The sequence below is a fragment of the Dipodomys ordii genome, unplaced genomic scaffold, assembly GCF_000151885.1.
Source record: "Dipodomys ordii isolate 6190 unplaced genomic scaffold, Dord_2.0 Scaffold4, whole genome shotgun sequence".
NCBI lineage: Eukaryota > Metazoa > Chordata > Mammalia > Rodentia > Heteromyidae > Dipodomys > Dipodomys ordii.
Window position 1 is genome coordinate 24651319 of NW_012267220.1, and position 24286 is coordinate 24675604.

Genomic DNA, 24286 nt, shown 5'->3' on the forward strand with positions numbered 1-24286 from the left:
GGCTGTAGCTCAAGTGGTAGAGTGCTCGCCTTGAGCTGAAGAGCTGAGGGACAGTGCCCAGGCACAGAGTTCAAGCCCGATGACCGACCAAAAAAGATGCTCAAGAAATTGTAAAAAAAAAAAAAAAAAAAAAGAGAATAAAGAAAATATGGGGGGGTGGGATATGGGGGAGGAAGCAAGTGTAAATCTGAGCCATTGTCTTGTCTGTTAAAGATACTTTTAATTAGCTATAAAAAATGGTACTTGAACGATCTCAACATATCTCACCCTTACTACCTTCTAGGTGAGATTTAGGATTACATCATTTTCTACAATTAACTTGAATTCTGCTCAGCAGAATTAGTCTTTTATTTAGAAACTTTTATTGACCATATGCTGTGTGACAGAGTTTGCTACATGAAGTGAAGACAGATATTATTGTTGCTTCCTGCCTTAGTTTTACTGTTTATGGCACATGCCTTATTTTATTTTTTGGGGGGTCCAGTCGTGGGGCCTGAACTCTGGGCGTGGGTGCTCTCCCTCAGCTCTTCAGCTCAAGACTAGCGCTCTACCACTTGAGCCCAGTGCCACTTCCAGCTTTTTTTTTTTTTTTTCTTATGTGGTGCTGAGGAATCGAACACAGGGCCTCAGGCATGCAAGACAAGTGCTCTCCCACTGAGCCACCTTCCCAGCCCCGACATGCCTTATTATTAAGGGATAAATTAAGTGTGACAAATTTACACTATTCTGAATAGAAATTGATGGCTGAAGTATAGCTCAGATGTAGAATTGTTGCCTAGTACATTCAAGGTCCTGAATTCCATCCCCAGTACAGAAAAAAGCAGGGGGAAAGAAATACAGGTAATATCTGGTTTTCTAGACTGTAGGATTTAACATGTTTATTTACAAATTAGTAGGTGGACCTGTTGGTTGGTCAGATTTCAGTTGCTTTGCTGGATTTCCCAGGTTCTTTGGGGCCAGGTAGAATGCTGGTTCAGATTAATAACCACTGAGGCTTCTCAATAAGTATAACTTTAATGTGACACCTACAAGAAGGGTGAGTTGTTTTTCTTCTTGTCCTTTCTAGGCATACCCAGAGTATCTCATCACATACCAGATTGTGAAACCAGAAGCCCCCTCACAGACCTCCACAGCTGCAGAGCAGAAGACCTAGTAAATGCCCCCCCACCCCCAGTAAAAACCAGATCGAATGCCAACCTGGGACTAGATTACAGTGGATTGTGTTCAACAACAACAAAAAAATCCACAGTCTCTTCATCCTTGACAGCCTAGAAATAAGCTACTCGTCTTTCATAAAGCATTGCGATAGTGATGAGTATATTATGAATAACAAATACTCAACTGCTACTGTTCCCGTTGAGGGAATGTTTACAAGGGCGGCCTTTTAACATATCTCAGGCTCATTCTCATTGCAGTTACCCATTTCTTAAGCCAGATTTCTTTGATCTAGACTTGGAAATGGAAAAAGAAAACCAATACTGTCTCATATGTTCATAATCGCACACTACATTTGCTTTATGTGTATGACATATAACAGACATACACATATGACAGGCTCATTGAACTTTTTTTCAAACATGCATCATTGGTGCTTTTTTACTTTGAAAATGAGCCCAGAGCCCTTCCCAGGATATTTTGAACAAGTCACACTGAATAATACCATTAACAGTGTAGTGCAGCCTGAGCTTCTGGCTAAGCAAGATGCTGTTTCCACTTTTTTGTTGGTTTTGTATCTGTGCTTGTTGTGAACACAAATGAAGATGAAAAGGGAAAACATCAAACTTTAATTTCCTTTTTCTAGTCTGCCCAGCTTACAAGGGAAGACACAGACCATCAGCCTGACTTAGGAGCTGATGAGATATTAGAGCCAGGAACAGCCACTTCCTTTTTCCAGTACAGCCTGCTGCGTGGGGAGTTCAGGACAGTGCTGGAACCCCAGAAAGCATAGTCAGGAACACATCTGAGTGAAGTAATGATGACTTCTGTTCCCCAGTGAACTGCCTACAAGGCGCTGGCTAGTCAGCCTACAAACAGGGAGCTTGATGAGAAGCACCTGGCTGTACACATTGCAGCCAAGAAGCGTGGAAGGGACTTCTCACAGAATAGATGATACTTCCCTTCAGTCAACCTGTACCACCAGAACTGGGGTCCTCAAAAGTAACTGCCTTATTCCCGAAGTCAGTGAAACTATTGTACTTCATTAAGGTCTCAAAACATTTTATTGTCTCTTTAGTTTAGAAAGCTAGGACTCAACCCTTGTAATAGATGTACACAAATGCAAGAACTTTTTTGACTTCAGATTTGAAGGGTATTTTGAGTAGCATGCTTCAAATAGTTTATAAAGATCTCTGCACTAAATTTTTGAGCTATTCTTAATATATTTAGACAAAAAATTGAAACCAAAGCCCTTTTGGTTATTTTTTTTTAATGAATTTGATAAGGAAGCACCATACTGCTTCTTCTCCCCAACATTTGCAAAGTACATATTGACAGTAATGAAAGTTACCCACTGCAGTCCTTAGGCTTGCCCTGGTCACCATGACTGAGTATTGGGCAGAGTGCATATTTTTATTTACTTGACATGCTGTGCATCTCACTCAGCTTTGAAGCAAAAGTAATGTGAACATCATAGAAAAATAAGAACCAGTGTAAACCTGCCACATCCATTGAAAGTCCTGAAAACTAATATAACTTTTCTTTTTAGTGCAGTCTGATTAAGCTGTGACCTCCTTTAAGTTTCCAAACGTGAAATAAAATGGCTACATGCAAAATCTTAGAAATAAGCTCTTGAAATAAACTTTTTTTGTGGCTTTAGCCTAATGCTAGAATGAGGCACTGAGACTGCTGAATTTTCTATTTGAAGCTTGCATGGGTCCTCAAAGTTCAACCAAGAATTAGCGTTACCTGTTGCTTCTGTTGAAGTGTCAGTGACCTAGGCTGGGTGTTTTTTTCTTGGCTGTGTATTTAGTGGCACTAGAGGGCTTTTTTCCTCCTTCCCTTCTTTTTTGCTGTGTATAAAATGGTTGAAGAAATGGCTCTCGGTGTCATTTTGAGTAGCTGTGGAGTGTGTATTACTCGCCCTCACCTCCAGCATAGTCAGAACAGTAAACACACCTGTGGGTTTTAGTTAAATAAACAAGTTAATATGGTGTAGATATGGACAGCTCTATAGCTTCATTAAAAAGATAAACCACTACCCAACTGTGGTTGGATGTTGTGTTATTTCCATCATATACTAATTAGATTCATACATGTGCCAGTTTTAAATGTGGGCTTTACACTTGAGAAGTTAAGATTGTGGTTCATTCAACTGCCAGTGTTCTATGTCTGATGTTCTGTATACCTAGTAAAGGTACATGTAAAGAAGACATCGCAGCACTTCTAGTCAATTCAAGCATGTCATAGTTCTTGAAAGAGTGTATGTATATTATCAATTAAAGAGATTAGGTTAAGGGATATATCACAGGAGCCAAATAGATTTTTTCAGAACTTGAAAGCCAAAGGTCATCATGAGTATACTTAAAAGTTAGCAAAAGTTGATCACACTTGGAATTTCCATATATAGTAATGTGAGGAACCTTCTGGAATATAAAAGTGTGGTATTAAATTTAACTAGGCTCTGTTTAATTTCTTATATATGCACTATTGAAAAACACAAGTTTGGGACTCCCTGAAACACACCCTCTGATTCCCAAACTGAACAGAAGAGAGAATCTTGACATTTCTGCCGTTGCTACCAGCTTTTACCACAGTTCAAAGGGCTTCTTTAGGTCTGAGGGGCCCAGTTTTCCAGGGTTTTTTTGTTTGTTTGTTTGTTTGTTGTGGCTAACTGGGGATATTTAGGCATAAATTAAGTGCTCTAAATACTTTGCTCCTTGGACTTACCTTTGCCTTTCCCTCAATTGCTAGTTGTAATTTTAGAAAGCTCTAATTGCCTTTTACCCCACTTATTTTCTTTCTTCATCTTAAGTCTTACAAAAAGAATCTGGGTATCTCTCCATTTCCATATCACAACCAGAACTGTGCTCAAAATTTCTGCCAGTTTGTTAGCAAATGACCACATGGAACCCAGAGTTTTTCTTCTACACAAAATGATAGCAGTACACCAGGATTCTTATTTTCTCTTCCTCTTTAGCAATCCAGAATTTCTAGCCAAGTAGAAATTCTAGCCAAGCAGCTTACGTAAATAAACAATATAGTGTGTATTCACAAAATAACAAGCATCCTTGTGCTCCTTTGAGCTTGATGATATTGGCTGATCTCCCTTTGCTGTCTTAAAATAGCCAAGTGCATTGAAACATATAGAGAAATGCCTAAACATGATGACAAGCAAACACTAATATAGATTCACTTTCTATTGTCATAGATATTGTACAAAAACAAAATTTTGTTTAAAGCAGGAAAACAGTTCTACCAAATGCAATAGGCTGTTGAGATTTTTCTCTATTTCAGCATATTCTCTAAATGCACAAAGTGTTATTAAACATTGTTCTCCTTCCCTTTTCAAGTGTGTATTAAATGGATTCCTATAAATGGTCTCACAAACAGTTTTCTAAGCGGCTTTCCACCAGTGCACCTAGACCTCAGTTGTGTGTTATCTGTGGTAGCCTTCTGACTGTGTTTCTTTCAGAGTAATTATCTTCCTACAGCTACAGACTTTAGTCATTCAACAAATGTTCAAACCTGACATTAAACTAGGGTTTAGTGTGTCAGACATTTACTTAAAGACTGAAGTTTGTAGGATGTTAAATCAACGACAGAGAAATGAAAATAATACTTGCTACTCTGAGCACATCTAACATAGGGAAAGGAAGAACAGTCCAAAAATACCACCTTTTAAGAGAGGCTGCTTCTGGCAACTTGTGCATTCTGCAATTAATAGGCAGTTTTTCTTCTTAAGAAAGCCTTAACTTGGCAGACATTTTTTAATCTTTTATATCCTGATGTGTGAAACAGTCTAATTCTATTTCTTAGCATTGGAACGGTGTCACTGAATGGGGTATGTCTCCATGTATTACGTATATGGTAAGCTGACGAGGGAATATTTCCTAATACGCCCTCACATACAACAGCGAACAGAATCAATACGTTCCAATTTCTCCATATCTGAAACTCCTCAGATCTTGTGGTTTGGAGAAATGCTAAGATTTCAAAGCCTGTTAAATTGTACATATGGGAATATAATAACAACCGTGATACCATGTAGCATTTGCACAGTGTGCGAGCTATTTTTTAATCATTTTAAAATAGAAACTATGATATATTAAACTGAACACCTGTAGGAAACTGAAGATTTTATATACTAAAAGACCAAATATGGTCATAGTGAGACCTATTTTATACTTCTGCCAGAGTGTTCTGCAGAAGCCCTTTAAGGTAACATTCACACTGTAGGAGGATTGCATTTGTACTCTCCTTTGGCCTTCTGTCCCTTACACTGGGCATCTCTGTACCACTCCTCCATCATCTTTTCCAAGAGTTCCCTCACCCTCCAGAATTCAGATTGTTTTTGTCATTTTTGTCTGTCTATTTCCACAGGCACCCCTGAGTGTGCCCCATGATTCAGTTTAGTAGTGAAGCGTCCACATACTCTGCTGTCCTTCCCAATGTTCAGGACAAACAGTCGGGGAACACTACAATGAAAGAAAGTTAAGAAGAACCTAAGTCTTGCAGGCCAACAGCCTAGAGCTAGGAGGTAGCCCTGACTGTAACCATTGCTTCTGCTCCCATTGTTCTACAGCTTCTTATCTTTGTGGTAATAATTGTCTTTCATACCTACAAAACTAAAAAGGTACTTTGATGCACAAGGTTTCTGAGAAACATTTACAAACCAGCTTTGAGGAAATCTAGAATGTTTCCTGGCAGCATTGAGTAGTAGTTGTATTTTCTCATTGTGATATTGTTTTGTGTAAGTAAGTAGTGGCCTTTTGGTTCTTATCCGTGTTGTTTTATTTAGTCAGTGTGCCCACCAAAAACCAGAGTTCATTGTCTATTTATAGGATTGTCAGATAGAACATAAGAAGGCCTGTTAAACTGGAATTTCCAAGTTTTCTACATTGTGTTTCATGCAATATTTAGCATATCCTTACAGTTTAAAGTGGGGAAGAGATTCTTTACTTACATGAAATCTAGGTTTAACTGTGCATCCTGGGCTTTTGCTTTGTTTTCTCTATCTGGCAATCCCAGCTATTTGGTCATGGAAAGTTGCTCACAGCATGGAAATTCTTCTAGTCTTTGTGTCTTTGCCTAAAGGCCTCTTTACCCTCACCCTCTAACTTACTTTCCAAAGAGGGCATCAGGAACTTAACTGACGCCATGGTGGGGTTTCTATTTAAAACATCTCTGTGATTGTATTTAACCTGTAATTGTGCTTTGGCTTAACATCTAACTTACACTACTTGTAATTCATTAATATTCAATAAAAAAATTTATAAAGTATGCTGTGTGGATAGCAGTCCACTCTTAAGTGTTTTTCTTTAACTGTTCGCATCAGTCTGACTAGCCTCAACACAGCTGATCTAAAACTGTCAGAATTCATATAACAATATTCCTTCATCTTCCTTGTGAGACCAGGGTTTAAAGTTCTTTATTCCCACCTCCAAGTCCCTGTGGGAGTTAAGAAGTACAGCAGTCGCAGGGGGTACGTGGGTTCCCTTTAGTAAAGCCCTATGCCACAGCTCACGGGCCCCGCTTGATAGTCCAGAGACTCAACTCTGCCCACATCTTAGACTGGAAGAAAGAAAAGGAGGATTGTGTGCTCAAGGCAATGATTAATAATAAAAAACCTAGCACAGCCACACATAATCTGAACACTTATAACCTAAGCATTGGGGGGGGGGGGGGAGGCAGAGGCAGGAAGACATAAAGTTCCAAGCAAACCTGAACTTTAAGCAAGACCCTGTCTTAAAAAAAGCAAATGCCTAGCATAGAGAACAGAGGATATATTTCTCATTTCTTCCCTTCTCTCTCCATGCTTAATGACCCATTAGGTGGCAGGTTCAAAGCCACAGTTTATTAGTAAACTGTCAGCATAAATGTCAGTCACAGAGGTTGCTAAGTACTTAGAAGCCCTACAAGAAGAGAAGACAGTATGGAACCCATAAGATTTACCCAGGCTCTAGACCATCATTAATCAACAACCCTGAAAAATCCTTTAACCTCCATTGACAGGTAAAGTGACTGAAAGTGGTGAAGTTCTTCCCACTGTAAGGCTAAATGCAGTAGCTACATGCCAAGCCCTGGCCATGGAGCTGTGGTGTGTTACACTGGAGTGAAAGTAGAGTTGATGTCACTATATAACTATATATCTTGTCTCCCATGATAGATTCTGAATGCCCTTTAGACTCCGCTTCCCCCCTTTGGTTATTGTATTAGGAAACAGAAATGATCAGAATTGGACACAAAAGGCAAGTCGAATATAAAATTAAAAAAACAAAAAACTTCAGAGCTGGAAATGTGGCTTAGTGGTAGAATGCTAACCTAGCATGCATGAAGCCCTGGTTCTATTCCTTAGGACTACAGAAACACAAAAAGCCAAAAGTGGTGCTGTGGTTCAGGCCTTGAAGAAAAAAGCTCAGGGACAGTGCCCAGGCCCTAAGTTCAAGACTCGGGGAAAAAAAAAACAACAACTTCATCAACATGGTTTCCATTATGGCATTAAGAATCCACATTTTTATCTGAACCTCTTGAATAGTTGCTTTGTGGGAGGTGTGGGCCACAAAGCATTTCCTAAAGGAAAAGTAAATCTTCCTAATATAAAGGGATGAGTGCTTGGGGGCAGCAAATTTTGAAGAACTACTAGTTGCATTGCTTACCATGGTAGTTCTCACACAGAGTCAGGTTGGAAGCTACAAGCCCTATGTACAGTACTTTGCTTTTGGCTGGCTTTATTTTTCCCTACTTTTCTAAGCCAAAATAAAAGGCCTCTGTACCAAAGAAGTACCTGCTCCCTCCTGTCAGCCTGGGGCCTCAATGCCTTGTCTTGCAGTTGGCATCTGTTCAGATGGCCTGAACATTGTAGAAGTGGAAGATGGAGTCTTCCTTTGTTTTCAAGTAAGACATAACATGTTAAAATGATTCTTGACATTTCCTGCCCAAGAACTGATTAGTAAAGTAAGTCTGTTAGTAATTCTACTTAGAATCAGTAGTGAAAAGCGTATGATGGGAGGTGATATTGGATTGACTGACTTGGCTCAAGTCAGAAAACCAGTGTCTGCCCTAGATCACTAAATGACCCCATAGTTGGAAGGAAACGAGGATTCTGTGTCTCTACTTTTCTATCTGCTAACTAGGAATCCTATACCAAACAGGACTGCTTGGAAATATACAAGGTGATACAAGTTACCGCAAACAAATCTGAGAAAACATCTCCAATAAAATAGCAAAAAGCCAAAAGTAAAGTGTGGCTCAAGCAGTGGAGTACCTGCCTTGAGTGAAAAAGCTAAGCAAGAACACAAGGCCCTGGAATTCAAGTCCCAATAAAATGTATTTTAAAACGTTAAGCACTATGTTCAGCTCAGAAGTACAGGAACTCCAAGTCCTTCCTTTGTCTTGGTTTGAATGTACCTTCTGACCCCAAAGTCATGTGCTGGCTTTTTATACACCTCAATGCAACAGGGTTGAGAAGTGGAATCTTACTGGGTCAAGGACTTCGCTCTAGTGAATGGGTTTTAATGGCTTTGTGAGTGAGCCTGTAATAAAAGCAAATGTAGTACCTCCTCTTGCTGCCTTGTACTCTTGTTCTGAAACTTCTCCACTACAAAACTATAAGTAATAAATCTGTTCTTCATTGATTATGATCTGTAATTCCGTTAAAGCAGTACAAAGCAGACAAGGAGCTGTTCTCCCTTCTAAATCATAACAGCAGGATGGTTTCTTACGTTTTCCTGAGACAGCATCCTGCAATGTAGTAGACTAGGCTGGCCTGGAACTTGCCATTCTGCCTAAGCCTGCTGAATGCTGGGATTAAAGCAGGACTCTTTTCAAGAAAAGGTAAAACAAGCAGAAGTGGTTGAAAATGTATTTATTTTTCTTCAAATGATCTTTTTCAAGCAATAAATAAAAACAGACATGTTAATGTTCCTAAAAAAACAAAACTCCCCTAAACTATATACATCCTAGAGAAATACAGGCATATCAAATGTAGAAATGATGCCACTCAGAAAGACAGGGCTATTTACACAAGTTAGAAGTATTGCATTGCTGTCTTGCAGGAGTCTCTTCTTGAATGACTCATAGCTCTAAGGAAGGCAAAAAAGGCAGGGTACAGGAGAACCTTCAGCACATCTTGATGGACAAGCAGGTTTCCAGGAAACACAGTAATACTCAGGCATGGTATTGCCTTTCGGGGAGCATGGAAAGATACCCCAGGACTCCAGAGCACCCCATCTCATTCCCCAGACAGCTGGGATGATGACAAACACCAGTGACCAACACCTGGCTGGGATTGTTTTGAGACAAGCCAGCTCTGGGTTGCCAAGATCCAGTCCCCCAAAGCATCCTGCCATCCTGTCCCAAACATGGTTATCTATGGGCAGCACCCAGGGAACATTGGGCTCATGCTTGGATCCACCCACACAAGTTCCACTTTGCCATCAGGACTTTGAAGGTTGTCCAGGTAGTTCTAATGGGCAGCCACCATGAACCACTGCTTCACTGCCATAGGTGTCATAGGCAACTTCGTTCCCTTCCTTTTTGAATCAACCATATTCCTGCTATCCCTCCCTCTTCTCAAGGGCGCTCTCTTATTCCTCAAGGCGTTCCAACCCTGTTGCAAACAGCACCTGAGAACAATGGCCTCAGGAAGGAATAAAGCTCAGAGCTGCCACTACATGCTCTCCAGTGCTTCTGCCTAATACTGCTCCTATGAGCAAGTCCAGCCCCTTCCCTTCATGGCAGCTCCATGAACACCATAGGGTAAGACAAGATCCTGGGAGAGGACAGCCATCTTTCTCACTCTCTATGGTACCTACCCAATTTTCCCTTTTGTGACCAATAGCAAACGTAAGCAAGCAGTGAAGTGGCCATGGTTTCTGCCATTTTAGAAATTGCCTATGTGCTGACTTCACCTCAGGGAAAGACAATTGCATGCCGATGCGCACTGACCCTGAATTAGTGTCTTCATTAGAGCTATTCCAACTCATCAGAAAGCCTTCTGGTAGAACAACAATTTTTTTTAAAAAAAAGAGGTCCCCCTTTCAACCAAGCCAATGTCCTATTTTATTTCTAAGAGTTTGGGACCCATGCTGTCATCAAATACAAAGAAAATGACTTTATATATAGCCATTTGACATTTGTGATTGAAGACTTGAATTGGGACACAGGGAAAAGACATCTAAAGCTAGTCCTGAGTTCCCACTGTCCATAGGTTTGGAGTGCAGTCTGGGAACAAGGACATATTTGGCAAATGGACACTCATGGTATAAAAGGTGACTGTTCTCCAGGCTACCCTCCCCCCCACTGCCCTGCAGTAGCCCTCCACCACTCTTGGAAGCCCATGGCTTTTTTTTTTCAGCTACAAAACTCTCTTGACCTCATCCTTCATCAAACATGGAGCAACTTCCAAGAATCCAGGAAAAAGTGGAAATGTCCAACTGCATAATCTCTACAAAGGTCACCCATCCAGGAGCCCCAGCCCCTTCACCCCATGAAAATGCAGTGAAGCAGCTCCCAGAGAAGTAGGGTGCCTATGCCGTCCTACAAACAGGAAGTGGGAACTCTGGCCTCACCGGAAGGCAGGGCTAGACACAGGCAAGACAGGACAATGATGCTGATGCCAACACAGGTTCGTAGTTCACAGAAGTAAACGTTAACGAACCTGGGCCTGCCTGGGATGCCGGCTAAGAACAAGCATTCCATGATTGTGACATTGAGGCTTGAAGTTATTTGGGTGAGCAAGAATGTTCACTGAGATCTAGACTCCCAAAGGACTAATGGAGACATGCTCTCATTTCTAGACAAGTTTGCGATGGCCTCTATTCTGGCACTCTGTAACAACACTATTCCACAACGTTACAAATGAAGAAACACACAGTTTGTTCCCTCTTCCCTACCTCCTCCCTCCGCCCTCCCCCTAGAAAGCATCCTTCCCCTTCCCAAGCCATTCCTCCATTGGACAGGCCCCTTAAAATGGCCTTAGCCCAAGAAAGGATTCAAAATGGCTCCCAAGTACCCATGATGCACTTGCCAGGAGCCAGCAGTCAACCCTTTACCCCTTAAACCCCAAAACCTCTCACCCACTGGACTCAAAGAGACCTGAAACATGAAATCCACTCTCCCTTTTATTCAAAAGAGGGCCTTCAAAAATGTTCAACAAGGATCTAAAAATGCAAGGATTTGTTATGCTTCAAGTAAAGCCACTAAAATTAAAAACTACACTATGTGGGAAAGAGAATTCATTTCTGGTATCTCTACTCATCTGGCTTCTTCCCCTTGGCCTTATCAAATAATGTGCCATAGGAAAAATCTGAATTGTACTCAGTTTTCCCAGAGAACCTGATAGAACGTGGCACAAATCACAGACACTATGCAAGGCCTGGGCAGGTGATGTAACTGAGAAATACTCCCACCATCCAACTGATCATAGGAGAGAAAAGATTGTATGCTCATGGCCTCTAGGCCCAGGAACCAGCTGCAAAAGTAACAAACAGTCCTCTCTCTTCTTTCTCCTCCTAGCCATCCACCCCCTTCTCAGTGGCAAAATAATCATCACGCTAACTGGCACAGACCTTGAAGTCACCATCATCTGCCCCAATGCTTAAACATCTGCATGCAACTGCACTCGTGATGGATGTCAACATAAATACATTCTAAATTCACTGTTGCTAAACTTGTTGGACTTACATACTCTAAGGAAAAAAAATCTCAATAAATACTTTATTATTAAGCATTAATTACTCACCTGCTGGTGAATAATTAGAAATGAAAACCACATCCTAGAACATCTTTTGCAAGGCAAAATTCCCATGACAACAACAACAACAACAACAACAGGACTCGCACACAAAACCAGGCACTTCTGGCAAACTTGTTTTCTTCTTGCCCCTCCCTCCCACCCACCCTACCATCATCTAATAAAATGGGACTGGCACATTTGCCAGGATTTGGGGGGGAAATCTCATAACTTCAAGCCTTAATTGTTTAAAAAAATGAGGTAAGAAATTTCTACCTGACAAAGTAAAATTGACACATGAACCAAATCCAGGTTTTCTCTCGCCACTGATGCCACCATTATTGCTCTAAATTAGAGTGTTTTGTGAGTTTGTTTTTAAATGTGTATTCAGAGTCCTTATTGCCATTCTAGCTGGCCCCGTGGATGGCCAAGGAGAAATGGATGGGGACAGCACTTGGTCACCTGTCCCCACTAGTCTCTACTTGCTCTCCTATGCGTTGCTCATGCCCTGGCTAGGATGGAAGCCACTTCTGGCTCTGGGGGTTCACAGCCTGGCTCTAACAGCTGGGGGAAGTGGTAATGGGGCTATGCAGGTATGGCAGGCTGCTGGGGGCTGAGTGCACCCCCACGGAGACAGGGAAGCTGAAGACAAACTGGGAGGTGGGAGTAGGGGTGGCCTTGCCCCGTTCACGCAGGGGGCCGGAAGGGCTGGCAGCCTCCACGGCACAGGATGTGGCCAGCACCTGGGATTCGAACTGCAACAGCTGCCCCATGAAGCTGAAGTTGGGCGAGATAATGCTCCGGCGCTGTTTGACGAACTCAAAGGCTTCTTCCAGCCTCACCCGCTTCTTCATCATCAGGTAGGCCAGGCAGATGGTGGCCGAGCGTGAGATGCCAGCCTGGCAATGCACCAGCACCCGCCCGCGGCAATCCTTCACTGCATCTGGGCAGAGAGCACAACATGATTAGGGCTTGATTCTACACCCACCCAGTGGCAGGTGCAGGTGGCTTATGCCAGGACATGGGGAGAAAAGAAGATGAGAAGCTCTTGATGGAAAAGCCCTGAGACTAGAGATTTGGAAGTTAAGCCTATTTTCTAGGCTTAACCAAAACACTCCACTTGGGGGGGGGAGAGTCAAATCCCACAATCAGTTGGATCCTATCTACATTCAAGGATTTCCATTTGCATAAACAAGTCTCCTATCTTCCTTCCCATGCAAAAAAATGTTATGCCTGGAGCCACAAAGACAGTTACTGCTCTGTTAGTCATGCACAGGTGAAGGAATTGTCCACAGAACATCCAACAGACGGCCTTCATGCTGAGCAAGGGGCCACTGGGCCTGCCAGCACAGCCGGGTTAAGTCCCATCCACAGCAGTCCCAGTACCCCTCCCTCCCTCCCATAGCTCACACCCCCTAGGCCGGGGCTGGCATACCGATGTACTCGATGGCTTCCATGAACCAAGAGCTGATGTCCGCCTTGTGGTTATCCTCCACCGGGATGCACTTGTACTGGTAGTGGCCTTCAAAGTGGTTCGGGCAGTCCGAGGAGACATTTAACAGGGCTGTGATCCCCAGGGCGTCCAGCATGTCTCTCCGGGCAGCATGGTAGGCACTGCCAAGGTAGAGGAAGGGGAGGATCTCCACAGGACCCCCCTGCACCGGAAAGGAAACACAGCAGCCCCAAACACTGTGAGTGTAAGGCACCCTTTCAGGAAAAGGCCTGAAGTACAGCCAATCCAGGGGGGAAACTTTCTAAACCCTAGGGACATGCCTGCTGGATAAAGCCTTTCCGGCTCCCCAAACCCCTTTTGGAGCTCCTTGATGGGGTGCCTGGGCTCTGTAGGATTTCTGCACAAACTTTATACTCTTTAGTGGGTGGTCAGTGAAGCCAGGACAGGTCAAGCCCATGAGCGCCACCTTCTGGATCAACTCTCCAGCATCAATGTGGCTGCAGGCACACCAGGCTGGCTTTTCTGTGTGTGTGCCACAGTAGGAGTTCACACCTCATCTGCATGGTGTGCTTTATGGACTGGCTTGGCTGTCTTCACTGAGTGCATCAGAAGCAAAAGGAGAGGTAGAGGCACAATGAGGGAAAATGGCCTACTCAACTCAGGATGAGATTTGCAGGGCAGAGTTGGAAAACCCTGTAATTTCATCCCCAGGGCCATCTAACTGGAAGGACTGGAGTGCTAGGCTTGAAAGAAATTCAGGGGCTTAAACTGGCTTCCATAGAGAAGGGTGTGTGGCTGGTATGTGGGAGGGGAAACTGCCTGACTGTTGGAGAACCATGGACTCATTCTCTGGCTTTTCTTTCCAAGTAGAGTCCTCTGAGCTTCCTGAGGCAACCTGCCCATGTCTCCATTCATAACTCTGGAGGCTATAAAAGCTGGGCATCGTGGCACAGGTCTGGGGGATCCAAAGTTGTAGACCAGCCTGGCTACATAGGAAACCCTGTTTCTAAAACCAAACTCTGGAGGCTAATTCAAGGATAATGTCTTTGTGAGAAAAAAGAAAAAAAATGAGTTTAAAAAAAGAGAGAGGAGGAAAAGAATTCCAAAGGGCAGATAGACCATACTTAACACTCTACCCTAATACTCCAGGTTCACCACAGTCTCCTCATAATACATTTGAAGCCTTAAAAATATAGGAATTGCTTATGAAACTGTAATGCAGCTGAACGTCACCTTAATAACAATTTTTAAAATTGTAATTATATATATATATTATATATATTATGTATATTCAATCTCCAGTACACCTCCCTCCTCCACCAAAAATATGGAAATTCCAGAAAAAAGCTGCACTGACCCACCCTCCTTCCATACCGGGGGATGGGGGGGGTTGTACCTGGTCATGCAGGGGTGTCCCACAAGAGCTACAGCCCAGGTCCAAGGACTCCATGGCACTGGGGGGCACAGGAGGCGGAATAGCTGCCAGAGCCTTGGTTTTGGAGCAAAATTCTGGATACTCGGAAGAAAATCTCTCATAGCCACCTGTTAAAGGAAATGAAATTCAGGTTAATGGGATCATTCATTAAGCCAGCTAGAAAGAACTAGAATAATACACCAAGCTGAAGAGAGAAGCCGATTCTGTGGCTGCCACTTGGTGGTGCTGTGGGCCTACAGATAATGGTTACAGAGATTATTTCCACAGAAGTTAAGTCTGCCTTTGGCCAGAACTGCATCCAGACTGAAGGCTCATGGGGGCAAGACTTTGTTGTAGAATGAAGATACACAAAAGAAGATGTAAGGGTTTGTACCAAAGGGAATGGAGTCTCCAGTGTGGTAATCAGTTCCTCCGGGTGACAGCAAGGAACAGACTACTACAGTGGAGTTCCATGAGAAACAAAGCAGCTTTGCAGATGTGATCTGGACCCACAGATATGCCTGGCATCCCCAGCGCCAACTCTGCAAGGTCTCAGCTATGGAGTAGATGCTAACTGTGTAGCGTCACCAGCAAATAAACAGCCACTCCATCAACAAGGGCCCTAAACAAGGAGGTCCCAGCATCATCCTCTAAAGCAACTCTTCCTGCCCAGCCCTCCTTTCAGATACTTGGATGGGGCAAGGGCTGATTTCCTGACTTGAGCCTTCCAACTGTGGATCATCTTTTCCACTTTGAAATGAAACAAGATAAGGGGCCGAGTCATCCAAGCCAGTTGGGTACATTGCTGCCCAGCCAGAGCCTGAGGGCAGAGGTGGGCAGGGAAGGACTCGGAGCTGCAAGAAGACGCACGCACACTGGAGCCTGTTGTCTGATCTTCTTGTGATCTCTGGAACTTTGCTCGTGGGCAACTTCCCATGTCAGGCCCTGCCTTTATTTTTGTATAGTGTAGTTTCTGTATGACCAGAATTTGTATTCATTTTCAGTAAATGCCTACATACTGGGCAAAAGCTGCCTTCCTCAAGGGCCCATTTTACTGAAGAAAACACTAAGGGTGGAAGGTCCCCTAAGTGGCCAGCTCCCTCCTATCTTTATGGCTGTGATAAGACCCCCACTCCCTCCAGCTGTTCCGGGTCACTGTCCAATGAATGGACAGACCTATGACAATCAGTCACCTGCCTGGAATCCCAACCCTCAAAGCCGGCTTCCTATTGCTTCTGAAAGGAAGGGAAATAATTCTTTGCCACATCATAAGGCTGAGAGAAACAGGGCACCCACTTTTTCCTCTGTGACCTGCGGCTTCTCCGTTCCCCTCCTCCCCTCCCTCTGGATATAAATGGATACCTCTGTGGTCACAGCCCTCCTTCCTGCTGAGTCACAGTGACCTGTCTCCGTGCCAGTGGCTGGCAACTGCCAGCTTCTCATGTGTTCAGCCACCATCTCACCCCAGGGCCACCCCCCCACACACACACCATTAGAACCTCCATCTGTCCCCTTATGAGGTTGCGTACAGACCTGCTACCCAGCATGCAGTGCCTCAAGTTGGGGGAGGGGGCGCGGTGGAGAAGCAGAGAATGTCTATAGTCCAAGTCTACTGATGGACTCGGTGCCCAGGAGACCCAGAAGTTCTGGTTCACTCTGCTCTTTGGAAAGGTGCAAGAAGAAACAGCTGGATCACCGAACTGTAATTGAAACTTGAAACCTGTATCTAAATGTTGCCTGTCACTCTATGTTCTACAGGAACTGGTGTGCGTGCGTCCGTGCGTGCGTGTGTGTGTGTGTGTGTGTGTGTGTGTGTGTGTACACATGACAATACTGGGGCTTGAACTCAGGGCCTCATGCTCTCAGCTGTTTTGATCAAGGCTGGTGCTCTACCACTTGAACCACTCCTCAACTTCCATCTTTTTGTTGGCAAATTGGAGATAAAAGTCGCCCTGAGCTGAATTTGAACCTCAATCCTCCTATCTCAGCCCCTAAATAGCTAGGATTATAGGTGCGAGCCACTAATGCCAGGCAGGCACTGAACATTTTTTTAACAAAATGTTGGTCTGTTTTTTTAACAAAATGTCTTAGTATATGTAAGAAGAGCCATCAAAATACACTTAAAACAACAGCGCAAGGTTTTGAGTGTAACTGGCAAAAACTGCCCACTTAAAACAAATGGGTCTCCAAGATGGTAAAGTCGCAGGGCAGGTGCCCTGGGAGGCCTGGGAGTCGCTTTGAGAGAATGGTCCCTTTTGCAGAGAAGGCACAGAGCGGCGGCAGCCCAACCTAAAGTTCCAGAAGGGGCTCAGGTTCCGCAGATAGGTTGATTCAACCTATCCGCTGCAGCCTTCATCCTCTCTCATCTCTCTGAGCCTCATCCTCATCCTCAGCAATAAAAGATGGTTCCTTTTCCCTTGTGGAGTCTCTAGAAGACTGATTCAGCTGGTGCTCTGTGCCTGGCATCAAGCAGCTGGTTATAATATGATGGTTTCCCCTCTTGGCACCTATGCTGAGAGGAGCCCTTGGCAGAGATCCTCAAAGACCAGAGAGAAACAAGGGCCTGTGTTACACTGGCTGCTTCCCAGTCTCTTGACAGCCCTGTCCAGGGCGTTTCTGATGTGTTCCTGGCAGTCTTGAAACCTGGTAGACAGAGGAAGGGCAGATCCCACACTTCCTGAACTCTGCATTCCCTTCTAGGCAAGAGCTCCACCTCCTCCTGGGGCCAACCAACCAGACTCCCTGGTGCAGGGGGCCCGGAGGGCAAGGCAGCCAAAGGACCTTATAGCCCAGGAGGTAGAGCGGAAACCACACCAGACCTCAGAGGGACCTTGTGTCATCTCCCCCAGGCAGATGGTTAACAGGACAGAGAGAGAAAGTCATGGCCTGGAAAAGACACTTAGAGCAGAGCAGGAAAATGAACACAGAAAAGTCGGTTCCCTCTGGGGGAATTCAAATAACAAGCGGAAAGAAACTAATGGAGAAGCAGATTATTTGCCCAAGGGACAAATGAGAGCCAGGGAAGGTTGTCTTCCCAGACTATAGCAGCTCAGTAAGGGTTTGTGTTTTGGAGGGTTTTATTTTATTTGCTTCCTGAGCTGAGGATGGCTTAGAGACCTGGCTGGTCCTTACAATGTACCTGCAGTAGAGTCAAGTGCAAATATCCCCACAAGATGGAAGAAGCCACTTATGTCCAATACCCCCTATCATGGGAATCATCTGGGTTAGTAACTATAGCTACCAGCTACCAGTGATCCTAGCTACTCAGGAAGCTGAGATCTGAGGATTGCGGTTCCAACCCAGCCTAGCCAAGAAATTCCAAGAGACGCTTATCTCCAGTTAGCCACAGAAAAGCTGAAAGTGGAGCTGTGGCTCAAGTGCTAAAGAATGCCAGCTTGAAAAAAAAAGGGAGGGCCAGCTTTGAGTGCTTAGGCCCTAAAGTATACACATACACACACATACACGCACTCACACACATACACACGCATATGTACACACACACACACTAGCTACCATGACTTAGGAATACTACCACATGCCAGGCTCTCTCCTGTATCCAACTGGCCCTGTGAAGTGCACAAGCTCTGATTTTATAAATAGGAAAGTAAAGCCGAGAGCAGCCAGCAACCCAGTTGAGCACAGGTAAGGGTGCAATACTTTCTGGTGCTCTCAAAACCAGATTTCTTCTACCTTGACCATCATTTCTGCCTTTCACCCTCCCCAGTGGCTCTTCCCTAAGCAACAGGGTCTGCTAGCTTACTCAAGTGAGCCCCATCTTTTTGCAAAAGCAGGAGGGGAACTCCAGCAGGGCACTGCTGATAGGTTACCAAACTCTGCCCCACACAGACTTCTTTTATGGTTCTTTAGGAGGCATGAGTAGTATAGTTTAAAGATGAAAGGCAATAGATTAGAAATGCAAAGATGACACTAGGAATAGGGCTTGAACTGAAGGCCTCACCCTCCCATTTGGCTTTTTCACTCTGCATTCTACCACTTGAGCCACGTCTCCACTTCCAGCTTTTAGCTGGTTAACTGGTGATAAGTATCTTCCGGATTTGTCCACCCATGAACCTCAGATCTCAGCCTCCTGAGTAGCTAGGATAACAGGCATGAGCCATGGGTACCCTGCAGCTGTTGCAATTGTTGAATGCATGTACTGCACCATGCAACATCTGTTTCAGGAGTATATGAATCTCTGCTGGAGCCTAATGCAAACCTTTTTTTTTTCAAGGTTTGAACCCAGAGCATTCAGTTTGATGGACTTGCTTGCTCATCTGGTACTTTACCACTTGAGACACACCCAGTACTGGGATATGTGTGTATATATCCTACTTTAAATCTCCCACGTTCAAAGTCAAGAAAGAATAAGAAAAGGATTTCACCATTTCTTTAGAGGCAAAACTGCATGTATAGTTCAGCTCCTTCTCACAGTCACACAGGAGCACAGCAATGATCATTCAAAGTTGAGTGGCCTGATGATCCCCCTTGCAACAAATGCTCCAGGAAGGCTGCCACCCTGAAGTAAGAGATAATGTATGTGAAAGTACTTCACAAAGAGCGTCAAAGCACTGCTAATATTATAATAAGACTTCTAATGGGATCTGGGAAGAGAAAGACTATTAAGGTATGGTGGGGAGAGCTGTCATTTTTTTTTAAACACCAGTACTGAGGCTTGAACTCCGGCCCTCTTGTTCTTTCTTAACTTTTTAGCTCAAAGCTAGTACTCTACCGCTTGAGCCACACTTCTACTTCCTACCTTTTTGCTAGTTAAATGGAAGTAAGAATCCCTCTGATTTTTCTACCCAGGCTGAGATTTTTTTTAGCCTTGCTGAAGCTTTTGAGCTTTTGATCTTCTGATCTCAGACTCCTGAGTAGAGGATTACAGGCATGAGCCACCAACACTGGACAAGGGCCTGCAATGTTTTAAAACCAGAGTCACTACCTCCTAGATCTTGTTCATGATCTTGCTCCAACCTAGCAAGAAATTAATCTGAGTTGTTTGAAGGTCATTTGCCTCAGGGAACTTTACGTGGGAGGTAAGCACCTACGTAAATGCTGAGCAGTCTTTAAAACTTGGCCAAGTGGACTTCTCACCATGGAACTCCTGGCTCAGAGAAAGCTGTCTTTTTAGAGCCAGGTGCCAATCTCTAATACCCCACACTCAGGGCTACCTTGTCTGTGACCCTCCCAGCCTATCTGCTGTGTTCAACAGGATGGCTGCCTTCTGAGAACAAACTTGTCTGTCTCCCCTACCATGCTTCCTCTTTGTTAGCTCCGGGTACGGAGACCTGCAATCCGGTTGCATATTTGGGCTTTTTAAAGGACTTTCTTGGCTCCTGAAAATGGCCACCCTTTCTCTCTGCCTTCGTTGTCCTGGCAGTCCAAGCTGGTGAGTATGGCTCACGCGCCTACAAAATCCAGGACAAGCCCAAAGGAAACTGATGGTCCATTCTAGCGATCAAAGTTGCCCCTCCATTTCACACCTGCGCCCTGCCTGCTGTTGGCATGGAAACATCCAGTTCACTTGATGCAAGGTTAGAACTTTGCTTCATTCATTAGACTTATGTAATGAATGGCAATGGAGGTCAGAAATGATTTGTAAGTCTTACCATTTTTTGTAATTCTAAACACTCCTGATCACCGGCTGCCAGGAAGGCTTTGTGTTATATTTGCAAACTGAAAGGCCCGTCATTTCATTCAGCGGGTACAAGTGGCAGGAAAACCTAGCAAACCCCTAGAGCTATGCTGTGGGGGAGGGGACACCAACAGCTGGAGATGAGAACCCAGAAAAGAAAAAGACAGCCACGGCTCCCTCCTCTTCCCTATGCCCTACACTTCACTCATCAAATCCAATATATTCTGTTTTTGGTTTTTTGTGTCAGTCCAGGGCCTGGGCACTGTCCCTGAGATTTTGGGTTCAAGGACAACACTCTACCACTTGAGCCACAGCTCTATTTCTGGCTTTTTTGGTGCTTCACTGGAGATAAGAGTCACAGATTTTGCTGCCCTTGCTGGCTTTGAATAATCATCCTCATATCTCAGCCTCCTGAGGAACTAGGATTACAGACATAAGCCACTGGTGGCCAACTTTTGACTATTGAGAGACATGGTCTTGCTATATGGCCCAAGCTGGCCTCAAACTCTTGGTCTCCTGAATGCTGGAATTATAGGCATGCACCCTCATGCCACAGAAACCAGCTGTGTGTGTGTGTGTGAGAGAGAGAGAGAGAAAGAAAGAGAAAGAGACAGACAGACAGACACATAGAGAGAGTGTGTGTCACAGGGCTTAAACTCAAGGCCTGAGTGCTGTCTCAAGAGTTTTTGCTTAAGGCTATTTGGATATTAGAGATGAGAGTTCTGCTTGGGCTGGCTTCAAAATGAAATAGATCCTCAGATCTCAGCTTCTTCAGCAGCTAGGATTACAAGTGTGAGCCACCACCAGCATCTGGCCAAATCCCTTATATCGATAGGCCCAGGGACTAGAGAGTGGAGAAAGTAACTGATCTATCTAGATCATCATTCAAATTGCTCAAAATAGCTAGGATAGTTTTGCAATCATGACTGGAATAAACTCACAAAGGTCAGGAGTCAAATTCTCCACAGGAAGGAAACAACTTTTTTTTAAATTTGAGTTTGTGTGTATACACACACACACACATACATACACACCTAAAATCCTTTATGTATGTGTGTGTGTGCCAGTCCTGGGGCTTTAACTCAGAGCCTGGGCATTGTCCTTGAGGTTCTGTTTGTTTTGCTCACCGTTAGTGCTTTACCACTGGAGACACAGCTCTACTTCCAGCTTGTTTTGTGGTTAACTGGAGATAAGAGTCTCACAGACTTTTCTGCCTGGACTGCCTTTAAACCATGATCCTGTGATCTCAACATCCTGAGTGGCTAGGATTACAGAAGAGAGCCACTGTTATGAAGTCCCACGTGGCCTCAAATGTTCCATCCGCCTAAATGTTGGGATATAGTTGTACACAACCATGACCAGCTGAAATCGTTTTGTGTAAGAAATTAATTTGCTATTGGGGGATACAAGAAATGACTTTTATTAATGCAAGAAAATTCTCTTTTATGATAACAGATAAATTGAGAAACTCTAATTGGAAAATGAAGGGGAGAAAGGAATTTGAAAGAAGTATACTGTATAAAATTAAAGAACTTAAATGTCAAAATTGTCTCTAAAACTGTAAGATTTTAAGTCAAAGACTTTTCTAAAATTCATCCAAGTTTGGGCAGGGAATGTGGCTTTGTGGTACAATGCTTGCCTAGCATGCATGAAGCCCTGGGTTCGATTCCTCAGTACTACATAAACAGAAAAGGCCAGAAGTGGTGCTGTGGCTCAAGTAGTAGAGCCGGCTAGCCTTGAGCACAAAGAGGCTCAGGGACAGTGCCCAGGCCCTGAGTTCAAGCCCCAGGAAAAATCACCCAAGCTTGAAATCTAATAAAATGAAAACGCTGCATGATTTTAGTGCCTTTTGTAAGACTTGGGTCTTACGAAATGTACAGGGTATAAGTTTTATTGATGTTCAACAAAGTTTATTCCTATCTTTATGAATTCTCACTTGTGGAAACAGTTACTAACCACCTGCAAATGAGTAACCAGTCTCCCTTTGAAGAGACAGAAATAGAAAACCTACATTTTTAAGTGCAATTAATTAGAAAATTAGATAAGCCTTGGCTGGAAAGAATGACATCACTTCTGAAAATATTACCATCTTCTATCCCCCTTACCCCCACTCTATTTGCCCAACGTTCTTTCCTCCACTGCCCAGCCACCTGCACACATCAGGTGACACACAGGAGGGTCCTGTTTGCAAGCTGGAAACTATAACTCCAGAGGGAACGGAGCTATTCAACCCTTAATCAATTCCAACATTTCAGTAGAGAGACTCTAAGGGCCTTTTTCTTTCTTTCCTTCTCAGCATTCTCTCCTTTAGATCCCTATGCCAGGATCCCCACCCGCGCACAAAGCCATCTCCGAACCCGCTGGCGTGCCCACTTACAGTAAGTAAGCCCCGTGTCTCTGGAGCCCGGAAGCCCCTGTGTCCCTCCCCCTGATGGCACCTTCCGCAGGGTGTGGCAGCAGGCACTGTTTCTTTTGCCCCTCTAGGGATGTCTTGCACTGGTGAGCAAAGGGAAGCAAAGGAACTGGGCCTTAAGGCCGGCCTCTGCTCAGTACAGGATCCACGCAGCTAAGCCTTGAATAAAATAGGCAGACGCTCGCCCACTGCTACTCAGGAAGCGGGATAATTCCCCCACTTGGATTTCTAGGCGCGGGCTCCCATGGGCGGCTGAACTAACTTGGGGCTGGGTGAAGCTGGGGGAGAAGGGACTATTCTCGCAGACAGATGCGAAGCCTCCCGGGCCAATGACCCAGGCACGCTCCTCCTCAGAGAATGGGGTCCTTTTGAGGGCCAGGGGATGGCCTTCCCTGCCAAAATTGGACAGACAGAGGGATACACAGGAGTCCAGAGAAGAAATGCTTCTTAAGGCCACGCACCTCGCCATCCGGGCACTGTCATTTTATCCTGAGCCCACCGGCTCAGCACCGTGTTTTGGGGGAACAGAAGAGTAACAAGGCGGCGCCCAGGGCCCGGAGGTTAAATCTTACAAGGGTACCTCCCTCCCGGCCCGGGCAAAGGGCCACAGTATCTGCGTCCCCGGAAGGAAACAGGAGGGCCAAGGCCACGGAGCTACCGCTGCAGAGATGTCTTCCAGGAAGAAAAAGAAAACACAACAAACCCCCGACTCCACGTGGAGCTGGAGTCGGCCCCAGCCCAGAGGACCTAGATTGCGGGGTCCATTGAGGAAGGCGTGCGCTTGGACACCAAACCGGGCGGGACTCGAGGCTGGCACCTGCACCCCGAATCCTCCTGGGGGAATCTGTCTCCCGGTCCCCCCCCCGCCCTCCCCAACGCCAGCCCCAGGCCGCCAAGGCCGCAGGCCCTAACAATAGCGCAGGCGCCCACCCTGGGCCGGGGCCGGGCTCCAGAGGCCCCGCGCGAGCGCGCGCTTTGCTCCGCGTCCACGCCGCTGAGCCCAGGGCAGGAGAACCGGGCATGGGGCCTCGGACCAGCCCCTTCCAGGCACTTGCTCCGAAAGCGCTTTGGGAAGCTGGGCGGGACTGGGCTCCCCCGGAGGTGCCAACGCCCCCCTCCCCCCGTACCACCACCGGAGAAGAGAAAAAACAAAAACACAAAGGGGGGGGAATCAGCAAAATCGCCTTAACAGTTCAACCACAGGTCAACAGCAGCACTTCCCCAGCAGCTGACGGGTCAAATGGTCAGGAAACAACTGCTGACAACAAAGCCCCTCGCTGTTCCGCAGAGGCAAACCCCGTACCCCCCCCCCCGCTCCCCAGCACTGTCGTGGTGCGTTACCTCCCCCCTCCCCGAGATCCTCCCCCCCCCCGTCTCCCTTCCTTTCCGGTGATCTGATTGAGAAAGGAAAGCGAAGGAGAGGGCGCCCCGGCGCCTGCAGGGAAAGGAGCGGCTCTTTGAAGACGGGGGGCGGGGGGGGG

At 45.1% G+C, this 24286-nt stretch overlaps 2 protein-coding genes across 2 annotated transcripts in view; one reads left to right on the forward strand and one right to left on the reverse strand.

Moving 5' to 3' along the window:
* Tnks (tankyrase, TRF1-interacting ankyrin-related ADP-ribose polymerase) overlaps positions 1-6438 on the forward strand; it is a 141650-nt gene extending 135212 nt beyond the window's left edge. The window contains exon 25 of the mRNA XM_013024125.1: positions 1067-6438. Within this exon, the coding sequence (XP_012879579.1) occupies positions 1067-1153 (87 nt within the window). The 3' untranslated portion in view covers positions 1154-6438. The remainder of the gene's footprint in view (positions 1-1066) is intronic.
* Positions 6439-12070: 5632 nt separating this feature from the next.
* Dusp4 (dual specificity phosphatase 4) overlaps positions 12071-24286 on the reverse strand; it is a 14081-nt gene continuing 1865 nt past the window's right edge. The window contains exons 2-4 of the mRNA XM_013024781.1: positions 14740-14885; positions 13326-13545; positions 12071-12833 (exon numbers count right to left, since the gene is read on the reverse strand). Of these exons, the coding sequence (XP_012880235.1) occupies positions 12448-12833; positions 13326-13545; positions 14740-14885 (752 nt within the window). The 3' untranslated portion in view covers positions 12071-12447. The remainder of the gene's footprint in view (positions 12834-13325; positions 13546-14739; positions 14886-24286) is intronic.